Source organism: Elephantulus edwardii, unplaced genomic scaffold, assembly GCF_000299155.1.
Source record: "Elephantulus edwardii isolate Elephantulus edwardi_28Jun2011 unplaced genomic scaffold, EleEdw1.0 scaffold00115, whole genome shotgun sequence".
Taxonomy (NCBI): Eukaryota; Metazoa; Chordata; class Mammalia; order Macroscelidea; family Macroscelididae; genus Elephantulus; species Elephantulus edwardii.
Window position 1 is genome coordinate 4,033,918 of NW_006399865.1, and position 18,866 is coordinate 4,052,783.

General features: G+C 45.1%; 1 protein-coding gene across 4 annotated transcripts in view; it reads left to right on the plus strand.

The window, feature by feature from the left end:
* The window catches only part of MSL3 (male-specific lethal 3 homolog (Drosophila)), a 28,743-nt gene extending 15,178 nt beyond the window's left edge, over positions 1-13,565 (plus strand). For all 4 annotated transcript variants that reach the window (XM_006892365.1, XM_006892366.1, XM_006892364.1 and 1 more), the window contains 5 exons: positions 677-939; positions 8,476-8,585; positions 11,641-11,740; positions 12,477-12,561; positions 13,466-13,565. In XM_006892365.1, coding sequence (XP_006892427.1) covers positions 677-939; positions 8,476-8,585; positions 11,641-11,740; positions 12,477-12,561; positions 13,466-13,565 — 658 coding nt within the window. The remainder of the gene's footprint in view (positions 1-676; positions 940-8,475; positions 8,586-11,640; positions 11,741-12,476; positions 12,562-13,465) is intronic.
* Positions 13,566-18,866: the final 5,301 nt, after the last annotated feature.

Consider the following 18,866-nt stretch of genomic DNA (forward strand, 5'->3'; position numbering starts at 1 on the left):
TTCCCTTAAGCAAGAATGTTTAGAACTACTAGTCTTGAAAAACCAAAATCCCGAGTGTCAGTCTTATGCAAACTACTGCTCGGTCTGCCTCCTTCCTGTCTTTCTGTAAATACAGTGTGTGCAGCTTCATTCTGGCTTGACTCCTTAACCCACGTTGTCTCTGCAGAGGCACAAGTGCCCTCCTCCTTGCTGTGCACAGACATCCTCGCTCTGGTCTCCTTGCCTTTAGAGCTCCAGCTCCCTAGCTCTCTCTGCCCTGCCACCATCCCTTCCACCTGCCACGACTGCCTTCTCATGCTCCTTCTGCCTCACACTTGGGTTCCAGCCCTGGTCCCGGGCTTGTGAGGATGATGTCCACACATCCTGCCCCAAACCTTGAGAGCCAGACTGTCCAGGGTGGGTGCTGTGTTTCCACAGTTCTTGTGCCACTTGGAGTTGCTGATTCATGGTCTTTAATACCAGCATACCTCTCTGAGAAAATGAAGGTATCCAATACAGCTACTCTTTTGGAGAAAATATTTGTTTGACTTGTACTCGAAAGGAGGCAGAATCATTCTTGGAGTTAGGAGTTTATTGATGTCTCTGTCTTAGGAGAGCCAGATGAGACCACTTCTGTGTTCTGGAAGAATTCTGTGGGGTGTGATCATGTGTGAACACTCTCCCCTCTTCTCCACAGGAACCAGGAGGAGCTCTCGCCCAGCCCGCCCTTGCTGAACCCGTCCACTCCTCAGTCCACCGAAAGCCAGCCTACCACCGGTGAGGTGTCTACGCCCAAGAGGCGCAAAGCCGAGCCAGAAGCCTTGCAGTCTCTGAGGCGCTCCACACGCCACAGCTCCAACTGTGACAGGCTGTCTGAGAGTAGTGCGTCCCCTCAGCCCAAGCGCCGGGCCCAGGACACGTCTGCCAGCATGCCCAAGCTCTTCCTGCACCTGGAAAAGAGTAGGTCCACTCCTCAGGGCGGGGAGAGCCTGGCAGGAAGGGCCAACATTCCTTTTGTGTCAGGTGCCCAGACAAATGCATGTTGTACGTGTACAATATGGTGATTCTAATGACATGTTGGAAGTGCTGTCATGTTCCCACTTTCCAGAGGAGAAAACTGAGGCAAAGCAAGATGAAGGGACTAGCAAGAGTGCACAGTGAAGTGGTAGGTCCAGGACTGGACCCTATTCTGAGCTTTTGATTTTTACCACTGAACTCCATCCCTTGTTTTGAGCAAATTTAATTACTCTGGTGGTGGTGTGGTATGTGCTGTCAAATTGGAACCGACTCATGGCTGACCGACCCAACCCTCAAGCGGGTTTTCAGAGGCAGTAAATCTCTTGGGAGGAGATTGTCCATCCTCCTAAGGAACAAGCTAGTGGACTCAAACCGCATGCCTTTGGAACTGCAATACAGTTTGTTACCACGCAGCTACCAGAGCTCCCTCAGGTAATTCAGAATGAGCCATTCTCCTGGGTTCTTTTGTGTTTCATGTCTCTTGGTTTTCTTTCCATTCTAAATGTGAATTTTGAAGGTCCTATTCTGAAATAAAGCAAGAGTGATTAGATTTGTATTGCCTTAAAGAACTTTGGTGGCAGAGTCAGCAGATTTCTATCGCCTTGAGGAACTCTGGTGGCACAGTGCATTAAGTGCTGGGCTGCTACCTGAAAGGCAGGCAGTCTGGACCCACCAACCACTTCTGGGGAGAAAGATGATGTAGTCTGCTCCTGTAAAACAGAACAATTGCAGAATGTGGTGGGGCACATCCAAGAGTCAGGGTCAGCTTAAAGGGGGGGGGGTTCTTAATGTGTACCAGCCCTAACCAGAACACCAGCCCCGACCACAACACCAGCCCCAACCAGAACACCATTTGATCTGCTTGCCTTCACTTGAAGCTGAAATTTAAGTAGAATAGATTATACAGACACTTCCTTTTTTTCCCCTAAAATACACTTAAAATTAGTTTGCTACAGTATCAAGCTTAAAACCACTGATAGTTATTTAGAAGTGTTTTTAAAAGCTTAGTGGAAGGAGCTCTGGTGGTCTAGTGAGTAAGAAGTTGCATTCCTAACCCATAAATGACACTTCTCTGGCAGTTAAGAGTCCATTAGCCACCCTGAAGGAAAAAGATAGGGAATCTTTATCTCCTGCAATTTACAGCCTCTGGAAAAGCAGGATTATCGGAGCAGGTTCTGACTAGGCAGCAAGGAATGAATGGACTGTTTCTCGACTTCCAGAGAGTGTTATTGTGGCTTTAGGATTAAGTTGGATACATTATCTCGTCTCTCCAGAAGCTTTTATAAGCTATGAGGAAAGAAAACTGTCAGAGTGCTTAGAGGTCAGTTTAGCATACTGACTGATGGGCTGGAGTGGAGGTTGACCAGCGTTCTGGAAAGGATCCCCTCCTTAAATATTGAATGGATTGTGACTCAAGAGTTACCTGTAGGACAGAGTAAAAACACCCCCGTGGTTTCTGAGGTGGTCAGTCTTTATAGAAGGATATACCACATCCTTCTGTAGAGCAGATGATGAGTTTGAACCATCAAGCTTTTGGTTATAGTACTTAAGCACTGTGCCAGCAGGGCCCCTGTTGTCAAGGTCCAGGTAGCACATGTTTTTGAGCTCGCAGGGCACCCGATCTCCGGAGCAGCCCCTCAGCTCTGCCCCTGTTGTTGTTCACAGGCAGCTGCTGACCGTGCAGAGGGTGGTGACTGTGCTTGTGTTCCAGCCAAGCTGCCTTTACAGAAACCAGGCCGCGGACTCGCTGTGGCCCACCCTCCCTCGTTCGCCAAGCCTGGGCTGGGGCAGAATGCATGACTTTGGGACTGAGTGATGGTTAGCAGCTAAGGCAATTCCAGCAAGCAGAGTTTGCAAGATGACTTAGATGAGAAGGGTCTAGGCTTGGGAATGCAGAGTAGACTCAGGAAGGGCAGGGCAGCTTGGAGAGGCTGATCATGTACCACTAAGCATGTTTCATGTGCACACACGCAGGAGATGGTTGTTGTGCTAGAGGAACAGTGGGGGGAAGGTGATGTTTCCAGAAGATGAACCCACTCACTGGCTTGAAGGAGTGTTTGGGCTTGGTCTTTACTCATTTCCAGATCCTCCCACTCTGTCATTTGCACCTCCTCAGCAGCACGTGGGAGCGTCTGCAGTTGTTTTGACATACAGATGCTGTGGGGCAATGTGAGGTCCCCACCATTGGCTAGACCAGAGCTTGGATGTGACAGTGATGAGCTGTCATCAGGGCCTGTATTGGAGTGTCGCTTCAGTGCCGAGGGCGCTTTACATGCCATGAGGCCTCGTGAGGCACACACAGCAGTTCTGTGTGGTAGAGGAGGGGTCCCTGATTTCTCTTGTGCTTGAGTACCTTGCCCAAGGTGTCCCATGTGAGCAGGGTTGAGGCCTCGGGCAGTCTGCCTGCAGAGTCCATCTCATGCTGCTTTCAGAGCCTTAATATCCTTGATGCAAAGTTAGACTTGAGTCTCCTAAGGGGAGTGAGGACACTGGCTTTTCCTAAGACTTTCTTCAAAGCCCCTGTGGGTCAGCTCTGCTGCCTTGCCTGCACAAGTAGTGAGCTGGGTTGAGGCCAGAAAGGGTGAATGGGCTGGTGGGCTGGGCAAGCAGGGTTCTAAACTGGGGGAGTCAGGGCTTGCAGGATTCTCATTGTGAGGGCCAAAGGAAGTGTCAGAGACGTTCCAGGTGGGAACCTGTCCCCTGGCCTAGAGAGAGGAACACTGTTGTGACTTTGTTTGAAGGGTGGCTTCTATAAATACTGAGTCTGCTGTTGATAAGTGTCTCCATGCCTCGTAGACATTTCTTGGAATGTGAAACCCCTGATGTCGGGATGTGGGGTCTGGCTAACAATCTTCCAGGGCTAATTCATTCCTTTAAAGCTCCTCATGGTTGTAAGTTACCAAAGTAATTAGTGTTAATTTTAAGGAGAGAAATTTTATACATTCCTGAGCCTTAAAATCCATTTATGCTAAAACAATAAATCACTGAGAAGCTATTATTCGCTCTCAACACATACATTAACTACGCTTTTCCTCAAGTTAATAAAAATAGGGCTCTTCCACCTACACAGTAAGTTCCGTATTTGTGTAGAAACATGGTAAATCCTTTCCCTGAAGTAGTCTAAAACTAATGAAATGTAGCTGTTTTGCCCATACATCTTTAAACTGTTTAAACTTGAGATTCTCTTTACATTTACAATTTTGTTCACATATAAAGTGTGGTTTGTAGAATGCCACCTTTTAATGCCAAAAGCAAAAATCTCTGCAGGGTTGATGCTAGCTTACTGATGCTGTCACTCAGCTGCTGTCCACTTGGGAAGGGATGGGCTCTGGAGTGGGTAGTGGGACTCTGAACTGCTAACTCCATGGACCCTGCTAGAAGCCCCTAAGGTCCAGTTTGACTGGTCACTTAGAGGGAGCTTGCTTTAAGGGACTGGTCCTTAAAGATTGCAACTTGGGAAAACTTAGGGGGCAGTCAGTTCTCCTCTGCCCTCTGGGGTCACTATAGGCCAGAACTGACTTGATGGCAGTTAGGTTTGAGTTTTCAGGTTTGGCTTATCTCACATGGCTTGGAGACTAAGTGAAAAAATTTCAAATTCATAGGCCCATCCATGAAGAAAGCAAAAGATCATTACCGACAGAAGAGGCAGAAAAGATAAAAATGGATGTCAGAAGAGATTCTGCATTTAAGAAGCCAAATCAAAGAGAAGTGATGCTGAAGTCAGAGAGATAAACAGAAGATTTCAAAGGGTAGCTTGAGAAGACAAGGCAAAATATAGCAGAAAGTGCAAAAATCTGGAATTTGCTCAGGATTTCTATAGTCGAAAGAACTGGGGGGAAAAAATTCAAGCCATGAGCTGCAATACTGAGAGATACAAAGGGACACTGTATCAAAAAGAACTGGTTGACACTGAAATATTTCCAGAAGTAGCATATGAACAAGAGCTGATGTTAATGAAGGAAGCAATTCAAGCTGTACTGTAGGCACTGACAAATATGGCTCCAGGAATCAATGGAGTTAGGCATATTTGTTGGCGTTGGCTTATGCACACAGAATCACGTTTTCGGTTGCCTTTGCATATGTGTACATATGCCCTTATGTTCGAATATGCTTATGAACGCATTTGTTCATGTGCGCCTGTATGTATGGGTTGGCCTTGAGTTGGCTTATTCATTCGCAATGCCGTAAGTGCATTTTTATTGGCCTTTGGATAAGACCACATGTGCTCTCTTGTTTGTATAGGCATATGCGTTCATTTTTGCATGTGCATATGCAGTTCTGTATGTGTTCGACTGCACAATTGATATGTTTCAATTAATAGATGCAGCCCTGGACGTGCTCACCAGTCTGTGCCAGGACATTTGGAAGATAGCTGCTTGGCCAATGTACTGAAGAGATCCATATTCCCATTCCTAAGAAAGGGGGATCCAACAGATTGTGGAAATTATGAAACAATATCATTAATATTGTATGCAAGCAAAATGCTGCTAAACATCATCCAAAAACAGCTAGAATAGTATATTGAAAGAACTGCCAGAAGTTCTACCTGCGTTTAGAAGAGACCACGGCACCAGGGATATCACTGTTCATGTTAGATGAATCCTGGATGAAAGCAGAGAATACCAGAAGAATGTCTATATGTGCCTTATTGATTTTGCAAAGGCATTTGACTGTGTGAAATAGAACAAATTATGGCTCACATTGAGAAGAATGGGAATCCCAGAACACTTAATTAGGCTTATACAAAACCTGTATCTAGACCAAGAAGCTGTTGCCCAAACAGAGTTTGGGGACACTGTATGGTTTAAAATTAGGAAAGTTCTATGTCCTGGTAGTATCTTCAAGCTGTATGCTGAACAAATCATTTGAGAAACTAAGCTGTATGAAGAAAAATGTGGCATCAGGATAACCTTCATCATGCAGATGACACAACCTTGCTAGCTGAAAGTGAAGAGGACTTGAAACATTTGCTGCAGAAGATAAAGACTACAGTCTTCAATACGGATTACATTTCAACAGCAAGAAAACAAAAATCTTCACCACTGGACAGATTGGCAATATCATGATAGATGGAGAAAAGATTGAAACTGTCTATGACTTAATCCTCCTTGTATCCTTGATACCAGAAGTCAGGAAATCAGGAGGTACTGGGCAATTTTGTTGTCAGGGTCCTCTCCAAAGTACTGAGGAGCAAAGATGCTAGTTTGAGGACTAAGGTGTGCCTGATTCAGGCAGTAGTCTTTTCAGTCACTTGCTATGCATCTGAGAGCCAGACAATGAATAAGGATGACAGAGGAATAATTGATGCCTTTGAATAGTGATGTCGGAGAAGAGTATTGAATGTTCCATGGACTGGCCAAAGAACAGATTGTTGTTGTTGTTGTTATGTGCCGTCAAGTTGCTTGTGAAAAGTACATCCAGAATATTCCTTGGAAAGGATGGTGAAGTTTCTTGTCATATACTTTTGAGCATGTTGCTAGGAGAAGCTGTTCCTTGGAGAGTGACAGCATGCTTGGGAAGGTGGAGGAGAAGACCCTCAATGAGATTGGATTGACACAGGACTGCAGCAGTGGGCTCAAGTGTACCCAAGATGATGAGGATGCAATGGGAAATGAACAGGGTGTTGTTCTTAGGGTAACTATGACTTGTACTCGACTCAGCAGCACCTAACAACAAGAGGTTCATCTTACTAAGTACGGACGATGCCACATCCTAAGAAGAATACTCCCCAGGCGCAATTCTTGGGCCTGAGCAAGTATGTCTAAACTGGGACAGAAGTCCATCCTGCTGCTACTTTGCCTTTCCGACCTGGCTAACCTTTTCTGGACCCCTCCTGACAGTGGCATTGACAATGAATTGCCAGAAAGGTGCAGTCTTTGGGTTACCAATTCAACTCCCTATAGACTAGGCCATAAGATTCGGGGTTCCCCTCCCAGTCTTACCAGATCCACAGAAAATGCACTCATTTAAAGTGTACAATTCAGTGGTTTACATTATCGTCAGTGAATTGTTATCACCAGCATCATAATCCCAGACCATTTTCATTACTTCCTCTCCGAAAGAAACCCTATGACCATTAGCTTCTCTTTCTTCCCTTCTCCTGGCCCTGTTGTTGTTGTGTACCGTTGAGTCAGAGCTGACCCATAGCTGACCCTCCAGTGGGTATACTGCATGGGAGGAGATTGCCCATCCTTCTCCTGCATAGTAGCTAGTGCATTCAAACCATGTGCCTTTGGAATTGCAGCACTAGCCACCAGCCCTCTTCTGGTCCTAGACAACTACAAATCTGCTTTCTGTTTGTAAGGGTTTCTCTCTTTTGAACATTGCCTATAAACAGAATCATAATTTGTGATCTTTTGCATCTGGCTACTTTCACACAGTATAATGTTTCAATATTTACCCACATCAAAGTCTTTATCAAGACTTCTCTTGTTTTTGCAAACAAAATTCCAGGTTCTGTCTTTAATAATGTTGTTACGTGCCATTGAGTCACCTGTGACTCACAGTGACCCTATCTACAAGTCTGAAGGCTGCCCTATCCTGAGTCAGTCTTACTGACTCCAGTACACCTAATTCTATTACCCAGTCTCTGTGTCAGTCCATCTCATCTAGGGTTTTCCTCTCCTGCGCTGTCCCTTTATCCTTCCGAGCATGATGTTCTTTTCCAAGGACCAGTCCCTCCTGGCCACGATCCCAAAGTATGTGAGCTGGAGCTTCAAAATCCTAGCCTCTTAAGGAGAAACTTAGTTTCACCATCTCCAAGACAGACCTGTTTGTTTTCTTGGCGGTCTATGGTATGTTCAAGATTCTTTTCCAGCAGCACAACTCAGACATCGATTCTTCTTCTGTCATCCTTAGTCATTATCCAACTCTCAGATGCATAGCAAGTAATTGAAAAGACCACGGCGTAGATCAGGCGCACCTTAGTCTCTAGCCTGACATTATTGCTTCTCAGTACTCTGGAGAGGTCCCTGATAGCAGATTTCCCCACTGCAATTCGCCTTTTTATTTCCTGACTGTTAGTTAACAAGAGTGTTGATTGTGGAGCCGAGCAAGCTGAAAATGTTAACACCCTCAGTCGCCTCTCCATCTGTCATGGTGCTGCCGGTTGGCCCAGTGGTGAGAATCTTTGTTTTCTTGATGTTGAGGTTCAATCCACATTGAAGACTATAGCTCTTGACCTGCAGCTAGTGCTTCAGGTCCTCCTTAGTTTCAGAAAGCAGGGTTGTGTCATCAGTTTAATGCAAGTTGTTGATGAGTCTTCCTCCAATCCTGATGCCACATTCCTCCTCATCAAGCCCAGCCTCCCGAATGATCTGTTTTGCATATAGATGGAAAAGGAAAACCTTATTGTTAGAAATGAATTTCTGGGAAACTATTATAGACGTTTGCTCTGCTGCTTATTATGGCCTTGCTGGCAGGTTTGAAATCAGTGGCTGTGTGATTGCTGGTGGATGAATGCATCCTTTTTGTTTGCAGAGACTCCTGTGCACAGTGGGTCATCATCTCCTATCCCTGTGACTCCCAGCAAGGAAGCGAGTGCTGCATTTGCTGGTTTTGAAGGGAGACGAAACAATGAAATAAATGAGGTAACTCATTCATGTATGATGGTCATACCCTCATTCCTGTTTTGTGGTGAGATTCTGTGGGAGGAAATCAAGATTTCTTGAAGCTTGATGTTGTTGGTGCTAGTAACAAAATTGTTAACATTATCATCTTTTACACTGTATTTTTAGTTCCTAAAATGTCAAAATCACTGGGATTCCTGCTAAGACTTACAATCATCTCTTACTTAACACAGTTACTGAAATGTCAGTATTTTCATTTTCTAGGAGAATGTCAACAAACTTTCTGCAAAGGGCTAGAGTAAATAATTTGGGCTTTAGGAGAACACTAGTGGTCCTTATTAAACCAAGACTCCCTTATTTTATACCAATAATAACATGTACTATGAGTTTTTTGGAGCTTGGATGATGCAGTTGTTAAAGAGATTGCTAACCAAAAAACACAGTGGCTCGATCCTAGCAGCCTCTGTGGGAGGAAACCATCTACTTCTGTAGGGATTTACAACCACTTCTGTAAGGATTTACAGCCTTGGAAACCCTACTCTGTCCTCCGGGATTGCTGTGAGTCTGAATCAGTTGATGGCAGTGACTTCAGGCTTTTTCGATTCTATGGTTTGTGGGGTTTTAAAAAAACAAATCCTACAACTCTCCTGCATATTTTCTATGCCATTATCAGATGGATTGACACAGTGACCAGGTTAATGGTGGCAGGTGTATCAGAGTCAGACCGGCTCAGGATAGAGCAGGGTTCAGAGCTGCTATACATAGGGTCGCTATAAGTCACAGGTAACTCGACAGCACCCAACAGATGCCCATGATATGTCTATGCTTGTTATTTGCCTGCTAGCAGTGTATGCAAAAATGTGGCCTTTAATTCTAAAACCAGCAACATACGTATACACATGAAAGAATGTGTTAGGTTCCTTATTTTCTAAAGCTGACTTGCCACATAATTGTCATGTGTTAGAATTTTTTTTTTTTTTTAAAAAAGCACTGGTCAAATATAAAGGCTACTTGTGACCCATGAACTCGATCTGGCCCACACATAAGCTTTGTAGTTGGCTGACCCCTAATATAGAGACTAGGAGGCCTAGTTGATGTGACAGTGATGGTCGAGGGGGGGGCTAGGAAAGAGCAGATAGGAAGGTATTGCTATAGGGGTGTTTGTGAATGCTTGGGCGCCATCTCATGGTTAAAGGCATAGCTGCAGGCTGTAGTGAAAATGATTGCTGGTGACTGGTATTTCAGAGGCTCTTGAGAGCCAACTCCTGAGGTCTTGACAAAGTGTTCCATTCTTAGTGTTTTCTAAACAGCTCAGCATCTGGGTCAGCCCTGATTAATTTTGCAGGTACCTACTCCACTTTATCAAGCCACTGTGTTTGGACATGGCTATTTCCTGTTAAGATCCACAAGGGACTCCCCTGCACTAGACACTTAAGAGTCTTTCCTGTCAAATGTGAATTTGGTACATGACAAAACTATTTTAGAAGTGTAGCCGGAATGCTTCTTAGAAATGAGATGTCATCGCTCATATTTTGGATGTGCTCTCTGGAAGGAGCAGTCCCGGAGAGGGACTTGGTAAAGTGGAGAGGCAGGGAAGGAGAGAAAGATTGGATCGATACTGCGGCTGCAGGCATGGGTGTGAGCACAGCAGCGACTAGAAGATGGTGCAGGATCTAGCAGCATGTCATGCTCTTGTACATCTGGTTGCTAGGAGTCAGACCAACTGTAGCGCACTTAGCGGTGTGACAACATGCATCATGCTGGAATACAGGACAGAGGGAGGGTTCCCCAGTTGCTAATGAAATTACTGAATCTCAAAACTCTGGCAGCTGAGTGAGAGCTGAGACTGTCTTGGTGGCCTTGTTTTTCCAGGTCTCACACACTTTCTGCTTTTGACAGGGTGCAGTCTTAACACCCTCAGATCACTTCTTTTACTGGAGAAAAAAAGCTGTTTCCCTTTTATGTTTCTACCTTTCCAAGATTCTGGCCTTTGCAGTGCCCCCCCCCCCATTATGAACACTTTGCCTGGATGATGATTCTTTTTCAGTATTTGTTTTTAGATTAAAGTTTACACAACAGAGCAGAGAGTCATTCAGCAGTGCGTTCATGGGCTGCTCTGCTAATAGTTTAGGTTGGTTTTTATGGTTGATTCTTCTAACAAGGTCGAATTTTTCCAAGGAAAAGGGGCTAAATGAACACAACATGAATATACAGGTTCGGAATTAAGAAAGTGAATATTCCTTTAGTTTTTTATTCGCTCTATCTTTTCTCCTCCCGATAAGCTCATGCTACTTCGATCAAGGAGCCTGGCTTTCTCCACTATATGCTTGTATTATAATTTCCAGCTCATTAGCAGTGTCTCTGTGTAAGCAGAGGAAGGTGGATTTTCCTATAACTGACTTAAAGGCAAAAAAAGTTTTAGAAAATGTCTGTAGTACCAAACTAATAAACGTGGAAATACAGAAACTACATGGAAAAGAAGTAGTAAATTTGGAACCAAAAACCACCCCCTTCACATTTTTAAGTCCAGTGTCTGGTAAGCGATTGTACACAAGTGTCGGCTGCATGTCTCTATTTCGTTGTTTGATCCCGTTTGATGTGTTATGTCATGCTGTCCTCTGTAGTTTATACACACAGAAAACCAGGAGTTGCTCTTCACTGCCACCAGTTTCCCTCCCATTTCCTGACTCACCTGTGAAGCCCTCCAAGGATGGGAGCGGATATGGGGCTGCACTAAGACCCTCATGTCTGTCCTCCAGCCTGAGACGATCAACCCAAACCAAAGGCATTGCCATGGAGTTGGGTCCATCCCCTGGTGACCCTGTAGGACAAAAGTGCCCCAGATGGCTAGGAAGCTGAAGGCTTCCGGAAGCAGACGGCCACACTTTTCTTCGGCAGAGCTGTTGGTGCATTTGCATCTTTCCATTGCAGCTAAGTGCTTTAAGCACTGTGCTGCTGGGGCCTCCTTGAGACGATTAAAGCGCCTGCATCTCTGTGGCTTCTGGAGTGTGAGTTGTGTAGGTAGGGTGTGTTAAGAACGGACTAACTCGAGCATTCTTCTCTTACTTTCCCCCAGGTGCTCTCCTGGAAACTTGTCCCAGACAGTTTCCCCCCAGGGGACCAGCCGCCTCCACCCTCCTACATTTACGGCTCCCAGCATTTGCTGCGCCTCTTTGGTAAGAAGCCCTGGCTCCTGCTTGCTGCCATGATGCGGCGTTCGGTTTTACTTTCAGTATTTCCACTAGCTTGCATACTTTTTAAGGATCTCTGGTGGCCTAGTGGGTAAGGATCTGTGCTGCCAACCCAAAGGCACATAGTTTGGATCCACCAGCTGCTCCGTAGGAGAAAGCTGGGCAGTCTCTCCTCATGTGATTTACTGCCTCTGAAAACCTGCTGGAGGGTCAGCTATGAGCCAGTTTCGATTTGATAGCACCCAACAGTCCAAACAACAGTGTACTTTTTGTGAGTTTTGGCTGCAATCTAGCTAATTATGGAACTTTTGGAGCTGGACCAGATCATCACAAGGTGACCTCTTCAGAGACTAGGCACCGAATGGTTTATATGTCATAGAGTTTGCTGCCTGTTTATTTGTAAGAATAGTCTCCAAACCCTTGGTGGCTCAATGCTCAGCTGCTAACCAGCATTGATTTGAACCTCCCAGGCCAGCTGCCCCCATGGAGGTAGGTGACCACCTTGGAAGCCCATGGGCAGTTCTGCTCTGGCCTACAGGGCTGCTGTGAGTCTCTAGAACTTTACTCCAGAACGAAGGATGCCCTCCTTTGATTTGCTGCACGCTTCTGTTTGATGATGTGTTAGTTTCACTTCCACTAGGGTATAAAAGAAACTGACGATTCCTTATTGTGCTACATGTTCTTTGAATCTGTAAAATAATACATTTTTTTTTAAATGCAGTTAAACTCCCTGAAATCCTTGGAAAGATGTCTTTTTCGGAGAAGAATTTAAAGGCTCTCCTAAAGCACTTTGATCTCTTTCTGAGGTAATTTCATTCCTTTGAATGTGGTTCACCACAATGGGCTAGAATTTGAACATCCTTTATCTAGTTTACTACTTCAGGCTGGCACTAGACCAGTCTTTATGAGTTGGCACTATGACCTGAGATTAGAACATCTTTTAGCTGGGCAAGTTAGGATACAGTGTAGTATTACCAGTTCTTCCTGTAAGTTTTAATATAACTTAGCCTACATAAGGCTTATGGCTTTCTCAAATGAGGTTTACTGAATGTATAATTTGTTCTTTTTCAGAGTTTATAAATAACAGGAAATTAGAAATCTTCACTGAGCCATGGCCTCCCCCCACCCCCCTGAAGTGTTTATAGAATCAAGACTGTTAACTAATCCAGTTTGAGCTCTGTTTATATTTGGGCTCCTGATAATAGTGAAAAGACTGCGATGGAATATTAGTGTAGAAGTTGGATATGAGCCATGAGAACAAATAGAATACAGGCATTCCTCAGAAATACTGTAGGTCTGTTCTAGATGACCAAAGTATCACAAAAAAGCAAGGCACACGAATGTCTTGGTTTCCCAGCACATATGAAAGCCATGCTTACCTGCTGCTGTGGGGTTTATATAATAAAGTGTGCAATAGTGCGATACCAGTGGCTGGGCTACTGTGAGAACTCTCAGAACGTGACAGAGCCAGTAAGTGAGCACATGCTGTGCTGTTGGGAAAATGGCGGCAGTAGACTTGTGGAGTGCCAGAAACATTCAATTTCTCGAAAACACTGTCTGTGAAGCACAATACGAAAAAGATGTATGCTGATTTACAAGTCAGGGTTATAGTCACTCTTCTTCCTAATACCAAACCCCCCCGAAGGCCAGCAGCATTCGCTGCGAGAGTCGGCAGTGACATTTCTGCTGACGCCCTGTGTCCTCTTGCAGGTTCTTGGCGGAGTACCATGACGACTTTTTCCCAGAGTCTGCGTATGTGGCCGCCTGTGAGGCGCACTACACCACCAAGAACCCTCGGGCCGTGTACTGAGGGCCCGAGCGCAGTGTCTGGAAGGACACTCCCTGCCAGGTGACAAAGGGGACAGCAGCAGCAGGGTTTCTTTGTTGGCAGAGGACAGCGGCCCCCACACAAGGTGCTGGAACAGAGCTGGGCCGTTTCTGTTAAGCCTGACGGACTCAGTGCCCTGCTCTGCCAGCGGTTCTTGGCACTGCCTTGGTGAGCTGCGGTGGCAGGCACACAGCAGCTGGCTCAGCTTCTCCGCTGGTGCAGGGAGAAAACAGCAATCACTCACTTGTTAGCAAGAAATGATTTGTAGTTGTGCATAGTACACAAAATCATTTTGTAAATACTAATTTTTATAAAGAGACTGAACGCCTCTGTCCCACCTGACAGGAGTTTACACGTGGACACTGCTGGCGCATCAGAGTAGCTTAGAGGAACGTGATTCTGAAGGCAGAGAGAAAATCTGCAGCGGGAATACGCTGGCCTATTATGGCTGCTTTTCTGTAAAACATATTTTTGGTGCTCTCAATAAAGCGTTTCCTGTCTTGTGGGATAGAAATATTGTACCCAGGAGAGTTTTCACTGTGCCCTGTCTTTAGTGTCTCTCAATTTACCTGTGTGCCTGGTTTTGTTTATCTCCTTTTGTTTCATCTGTGCGTCTTTTGGGTTAAGATCCTTTGTTGTTGTCCTTCTCTGACTTGGAGTGAGGGGGGACCCTCTGTACCCTACTGGTGGCACACTGTGGGCTGGGGCCAAGGCCAGATTACCCGCATCCCTCACTATCAGCTGACTGTCTCCAACGTGACCTTCGAATATTCATGCCCTCCTTCCTCTGCTATGCCCTTTCCCCACAGGAGGTGCCAGCATTTCAAATCCAAAGTGGCCACTCTTGTGAGCCTGCAGTGTGCTTTGAGTTGTTGAAAAAGTTTAGTCAGTGATTATTCATGGCCTGAAGGAAAAAAAGCAAAATGTTTTTGCCCTTTATAAGAATCTGCTTGTTAAATGTCTTCAGTGAAATGAATACAGACTGTCTCTTTGAACAGTTATACTGTCATATACGTTGAAGTTAAAATGAGTTCATTTTCTAATGGTACAGTTTTTCTCTTCCCCAAAGACATTTCTTAATCACAACTTCCCAGAAAAATCTGAATATGTATAGTAGCTTAGTTTGGTTTTAAATAATGACCTTTCTTTAAAATACGATTCTTTTAAGCTGTTAAATTTATGGAGTAATTGCTCAGATCATTTTTTATTTCAAAGTCTAGACAATCCTTATAGAAAAATCGGAATGTTTCTTCCTTGCTCAGGGCTCACACAGAGCTGTTTGGAAGGGATACAGATCCTCCCACTTCTCACTATGGCCCAGGAAAGTGACTGCCCTTCTGGTTAAGCACCCTGAGAGGAGCTTCAGAGTCTGTCGCTCCACTGTCATTAAATACCCACTCCCCACTCTTCCTCTCTGTCCCCTCTGAATAGCTTGTAAGGCAGAAGGAAGAATTTGGCAGGCTATGTAGGCACTATAGCTGGCCAGCTAGTTTGTGGTGATTTCCAGTAAAAACAAGGGCCTGTCTCAAGTTTGTTGTTCAGGGGTGGAGGCCGCCTTCATTTTCCCGAAGTATAACCTTTGCACATCATGGAAGTCTATTTGCTTCCTGTTGCTGCTTTCAGAAACCACCAAACTTGGCGGCTTACACCAGAATGCTTCTTAGAAGCAAGGCTAGTGACACTTGTCTTTGAGCATGTCAGGAAAGGCCAGTCCTTGAAGGAAGACATCGTGCTTGGTCAGGTAGAGGGCTAGTGAAAAAGAGGAAGGTCCCCCGGGAGCTAGATGGCCAGTGGACAGGGCAGTGGGCGTCAGCGCAGCTGAGGGTGCAGATGGTGAGGGTGGGTATTGTTTCCTTCTGCTACACAGAGAGTTGCTCAGAGTTGGAGCCAGCTCGGTGACGCCTAACAGCAACAATGGCTTGAAACAACAGTTGATTGTTTTCTAGTTCAGGAGGCCACAGAAATCCCACTGCACTGAGAATGAGAGATTAGTAGGGGGCAGAAATCAAGAGTGCCCCACCACTGGCCTGGGCTTCCTTCTCTCAAGAGGAAGAACTGAGGTCTCTGAGGGAAGGCGAAGCCAGGCGAGATGTGCTTCCCGTCCAAAGTGGAGGGAATGATGGCAGTGGGGCACTCTTGCTGACTGAGGTGCTGTGTCAGCCTCTCTGTTCTCTCTTCGAGATTTCCCGACTATCACTCATTTGTGCACCGGGAAGGGTGCACTCATTTGTGCTTTTGTGTGAAATGCTTTGTCACGCTCGGTTTCCTCCAGGAGGCTGGGGCAGGAGAGGGCAGCCCCAAGAGTAGGGGGAGCTGCCAAGGGATTCATGTGATCTTATACATAATCAGAAAGGACCCAGAAGCAGCCCAACCTACAAGATCATGTTTTACAGGATCCCATTTCTAGGAAATGGAAAAGAAAACAAACACCGAACCAAACCCACTGCTGCCAGGTCCATTCTGACTCCAAGCAATGCTCTCTAGAGTTCTGAGCCTGTAAATCTTGACGTGAGGAGACAGCCCTCTGTTGGCACTCCCATGGAGCGGCTGGTGGACTTGAACCACTGGCCTTTCAGTTAGCAGCCCTGCCACCAAGGCTCCTCTGAAATATCCAGGGTAGGCAGATCTATAGAGAAAGTAGATGACTGGTTGTCAGGGTAAGAGAGAGGACCAGAGGATGACTGCTGAAGTCTTCATTTTTTCAATTGTACATTTTAATGGATGAATTTTATAGTATGTGAATTCTATTGCAAAAAGGGGGAGTAGGAAGAGTATGGATAGAGGAAATTATGTGAGTCTTAACCCCATGCAAAATAAACATGGGAGAAAACTCCATCATCAAGACCTATCTACCTCTTAGTTCTCTGAGTTCGTGCTTCACCTCCAGGTCAGAAAAGTCAGCGTGGTGCCTTTATGTCATTTCCTTGGGAAGCACATATGGAGTTGATGGGTCTTCAAGCTCCGCTCCGCAGGTTTAAGGCAGGCAGGTTTAAGGAGTGAGTGTATACCAGGATTGTGATTAAAAGAAAAACCTACTAAGCAGACAGGCTGGTGATTTGTTTTGAGAATGGTTTGTTGAGAAGAATAGATCAGAACCAGGTAATCTTTCCAAGTCTTCATGTTTGCGGATTTCTTAACATCAGTCTTCATCCTTCCAGATAGGAGTGAGAGTCACGGGTTGTAAAGTGCTCGACCAGGTCTTTCTATTGATTTGTACCCTTTTCACTTAGATTTACAACTTTCGGTGGAATGATTTCATAAGTCATTTTGGAGATGGACTTCAGCGCCAGGTGAATTACACCAGCTGGCAGATTGTATTTACTGCCCAATCTTCACTTTATAAAGGTGACTTGTGAGACAATTTGAGGTCGTCAGCCTCCATTAGGCGTCCATTTTTGTCCTGAAAAGAATTTGGGGTGGGATGATTGGTGAGCTGTATATAAAGAAATCTATTAATATCTGAGGTTGATGGGCTGTTTAGATGTGCTTGAGTAATCCATAAAACAATGTCTGAAAATGGTCAAACACTACGGGAGGGAAGACTTGCTAAAGATTTTCTTTTGTTAAATGCTATTTCAACTAAGATATTCTGTAGTGCAGAAAGCTAAGCCAGTTAGAGTAGCGAAAGAGTTAATTTGGTGGTACACAAGAGGCTATGGTGTGGGAGACTGGAAAATGTCTCTCTGTCTTGACTCCAGTCCTCCCCACCATTTCCCTGGCCCTTGAAATGGGAGACTGCACTTCCTCTCACTGCGAGGTGCGTCTAATCAAAGTCCCTGGGTGGAACAGTTCACAAAGACACTGACCACTTCCTGCGTTGGTGAGTAGTGACTGGGATCTTAGGCGTTTTTAAGTGGTCATGTGAAGTGCAGTTATTGGTCTCTGCCGCCTCTGGAGCAAAAAAGAGGGAAGAAGATCAAAGAGACGTGGGAAACAACTGGGCCAAAGAACCAGTGGACCATGAACCTCAGCCTTCACGCCCTTTAGCTGAACTAGGTGGTGACCACTGCTCACCATCTGGAAGGGAACACAACAGAGCCAGAGAAAAATGTGTAGCCAAAGTAAAATGATTACGAAAAGACTAAGGCTACTGGTGTTAGACTGACTGAACCCCCTGGGGCTGTGGTCTCTTGTCATTTGTGGAGCCAGGAACCTAAGTAACCCTGTGGCTCACCTACTAACCAAACTAGACAGGCCCATAAGGTGATCAGTAACACCATGGAAGAACAGTCTCTATTCGAGATCAGAAGGGCAGCATTTGTCCAGAGAGAAAAGTCGAGAAGGCAGGAAGGGATAGGCAAGAATGAATGGAAATGGGAAGCACAGGGTGGGAGTGGGAAGAGTACAGTTACATTGGAGGGACTGCAATGGCACGAAATAAAATATACATGGATTGTTGAGTGGAATACAGATTCCTTCTGTTAACTTTAATTTACAATAAAATAACTTAAAAAAATGTGTAGTTGTCTTTCGCCTCCACTGCTCCAGTAGTCCCTTTTCACATCCCCAGTTTCTTTCCATAGAAAGCTTCTCCCCCATGAAAAGAAAACCCAATAATATATACTTCGATTAATTGTTACTTTGTAATAAGAAGATTACAGACATAAAACTGTCAGGAGTAGAGATGCAAAAGGAAAAAAAAGAGTTTTTCTTTCCTCTTGAATTTGGTCTTTGTGACTTGCTTTTATCAAAAGAAGGTCGTGGAAATGACTCCCTTATCTTCTTGCCTTTAAAACCTTGACTCCATGTGGATTAGCCCTGAGTTAAACCATTGGATGGGAAGAAACATGAGACGCAGAGGCTCTTACCACTCCAGCCTCAAGAGGCATGTGAGTGAAGCCATGTTAGACCATCCAAAACTCAGGAATTCAGAAGACCTCAGCCACTCAAACTCCACCTCCTTTTCCTTCTCCTCAGGTCTTGTACATAAGTAGAAAGGAACAAATTACATTTTAAACATAACTTGGAAACTACTGTTGTTTTGAAATTGTTTCCAGTCAGTGCTTCTGGGTTAGTTGGTCTTTTGGTCACATTTCCCCTTCATCATTACCTGGATCCCTTTCCCCTGGCCTCCCACAGCCAGCCAGTACCCCACATCAGAGGTAGTGGGGCCTTGGATCGTGCACATGGCACGGCTTGCTCTTTTATTCATATATCAGTATACATAATCAGTATTTATGCATATTTATTATGCCTTCTTGTTTGCTTCATAAGATAGACATAAATGCTTACTTGTGTACTTAACACTGTACATATGTATCCATTTAATCATCTCAGCTGTGG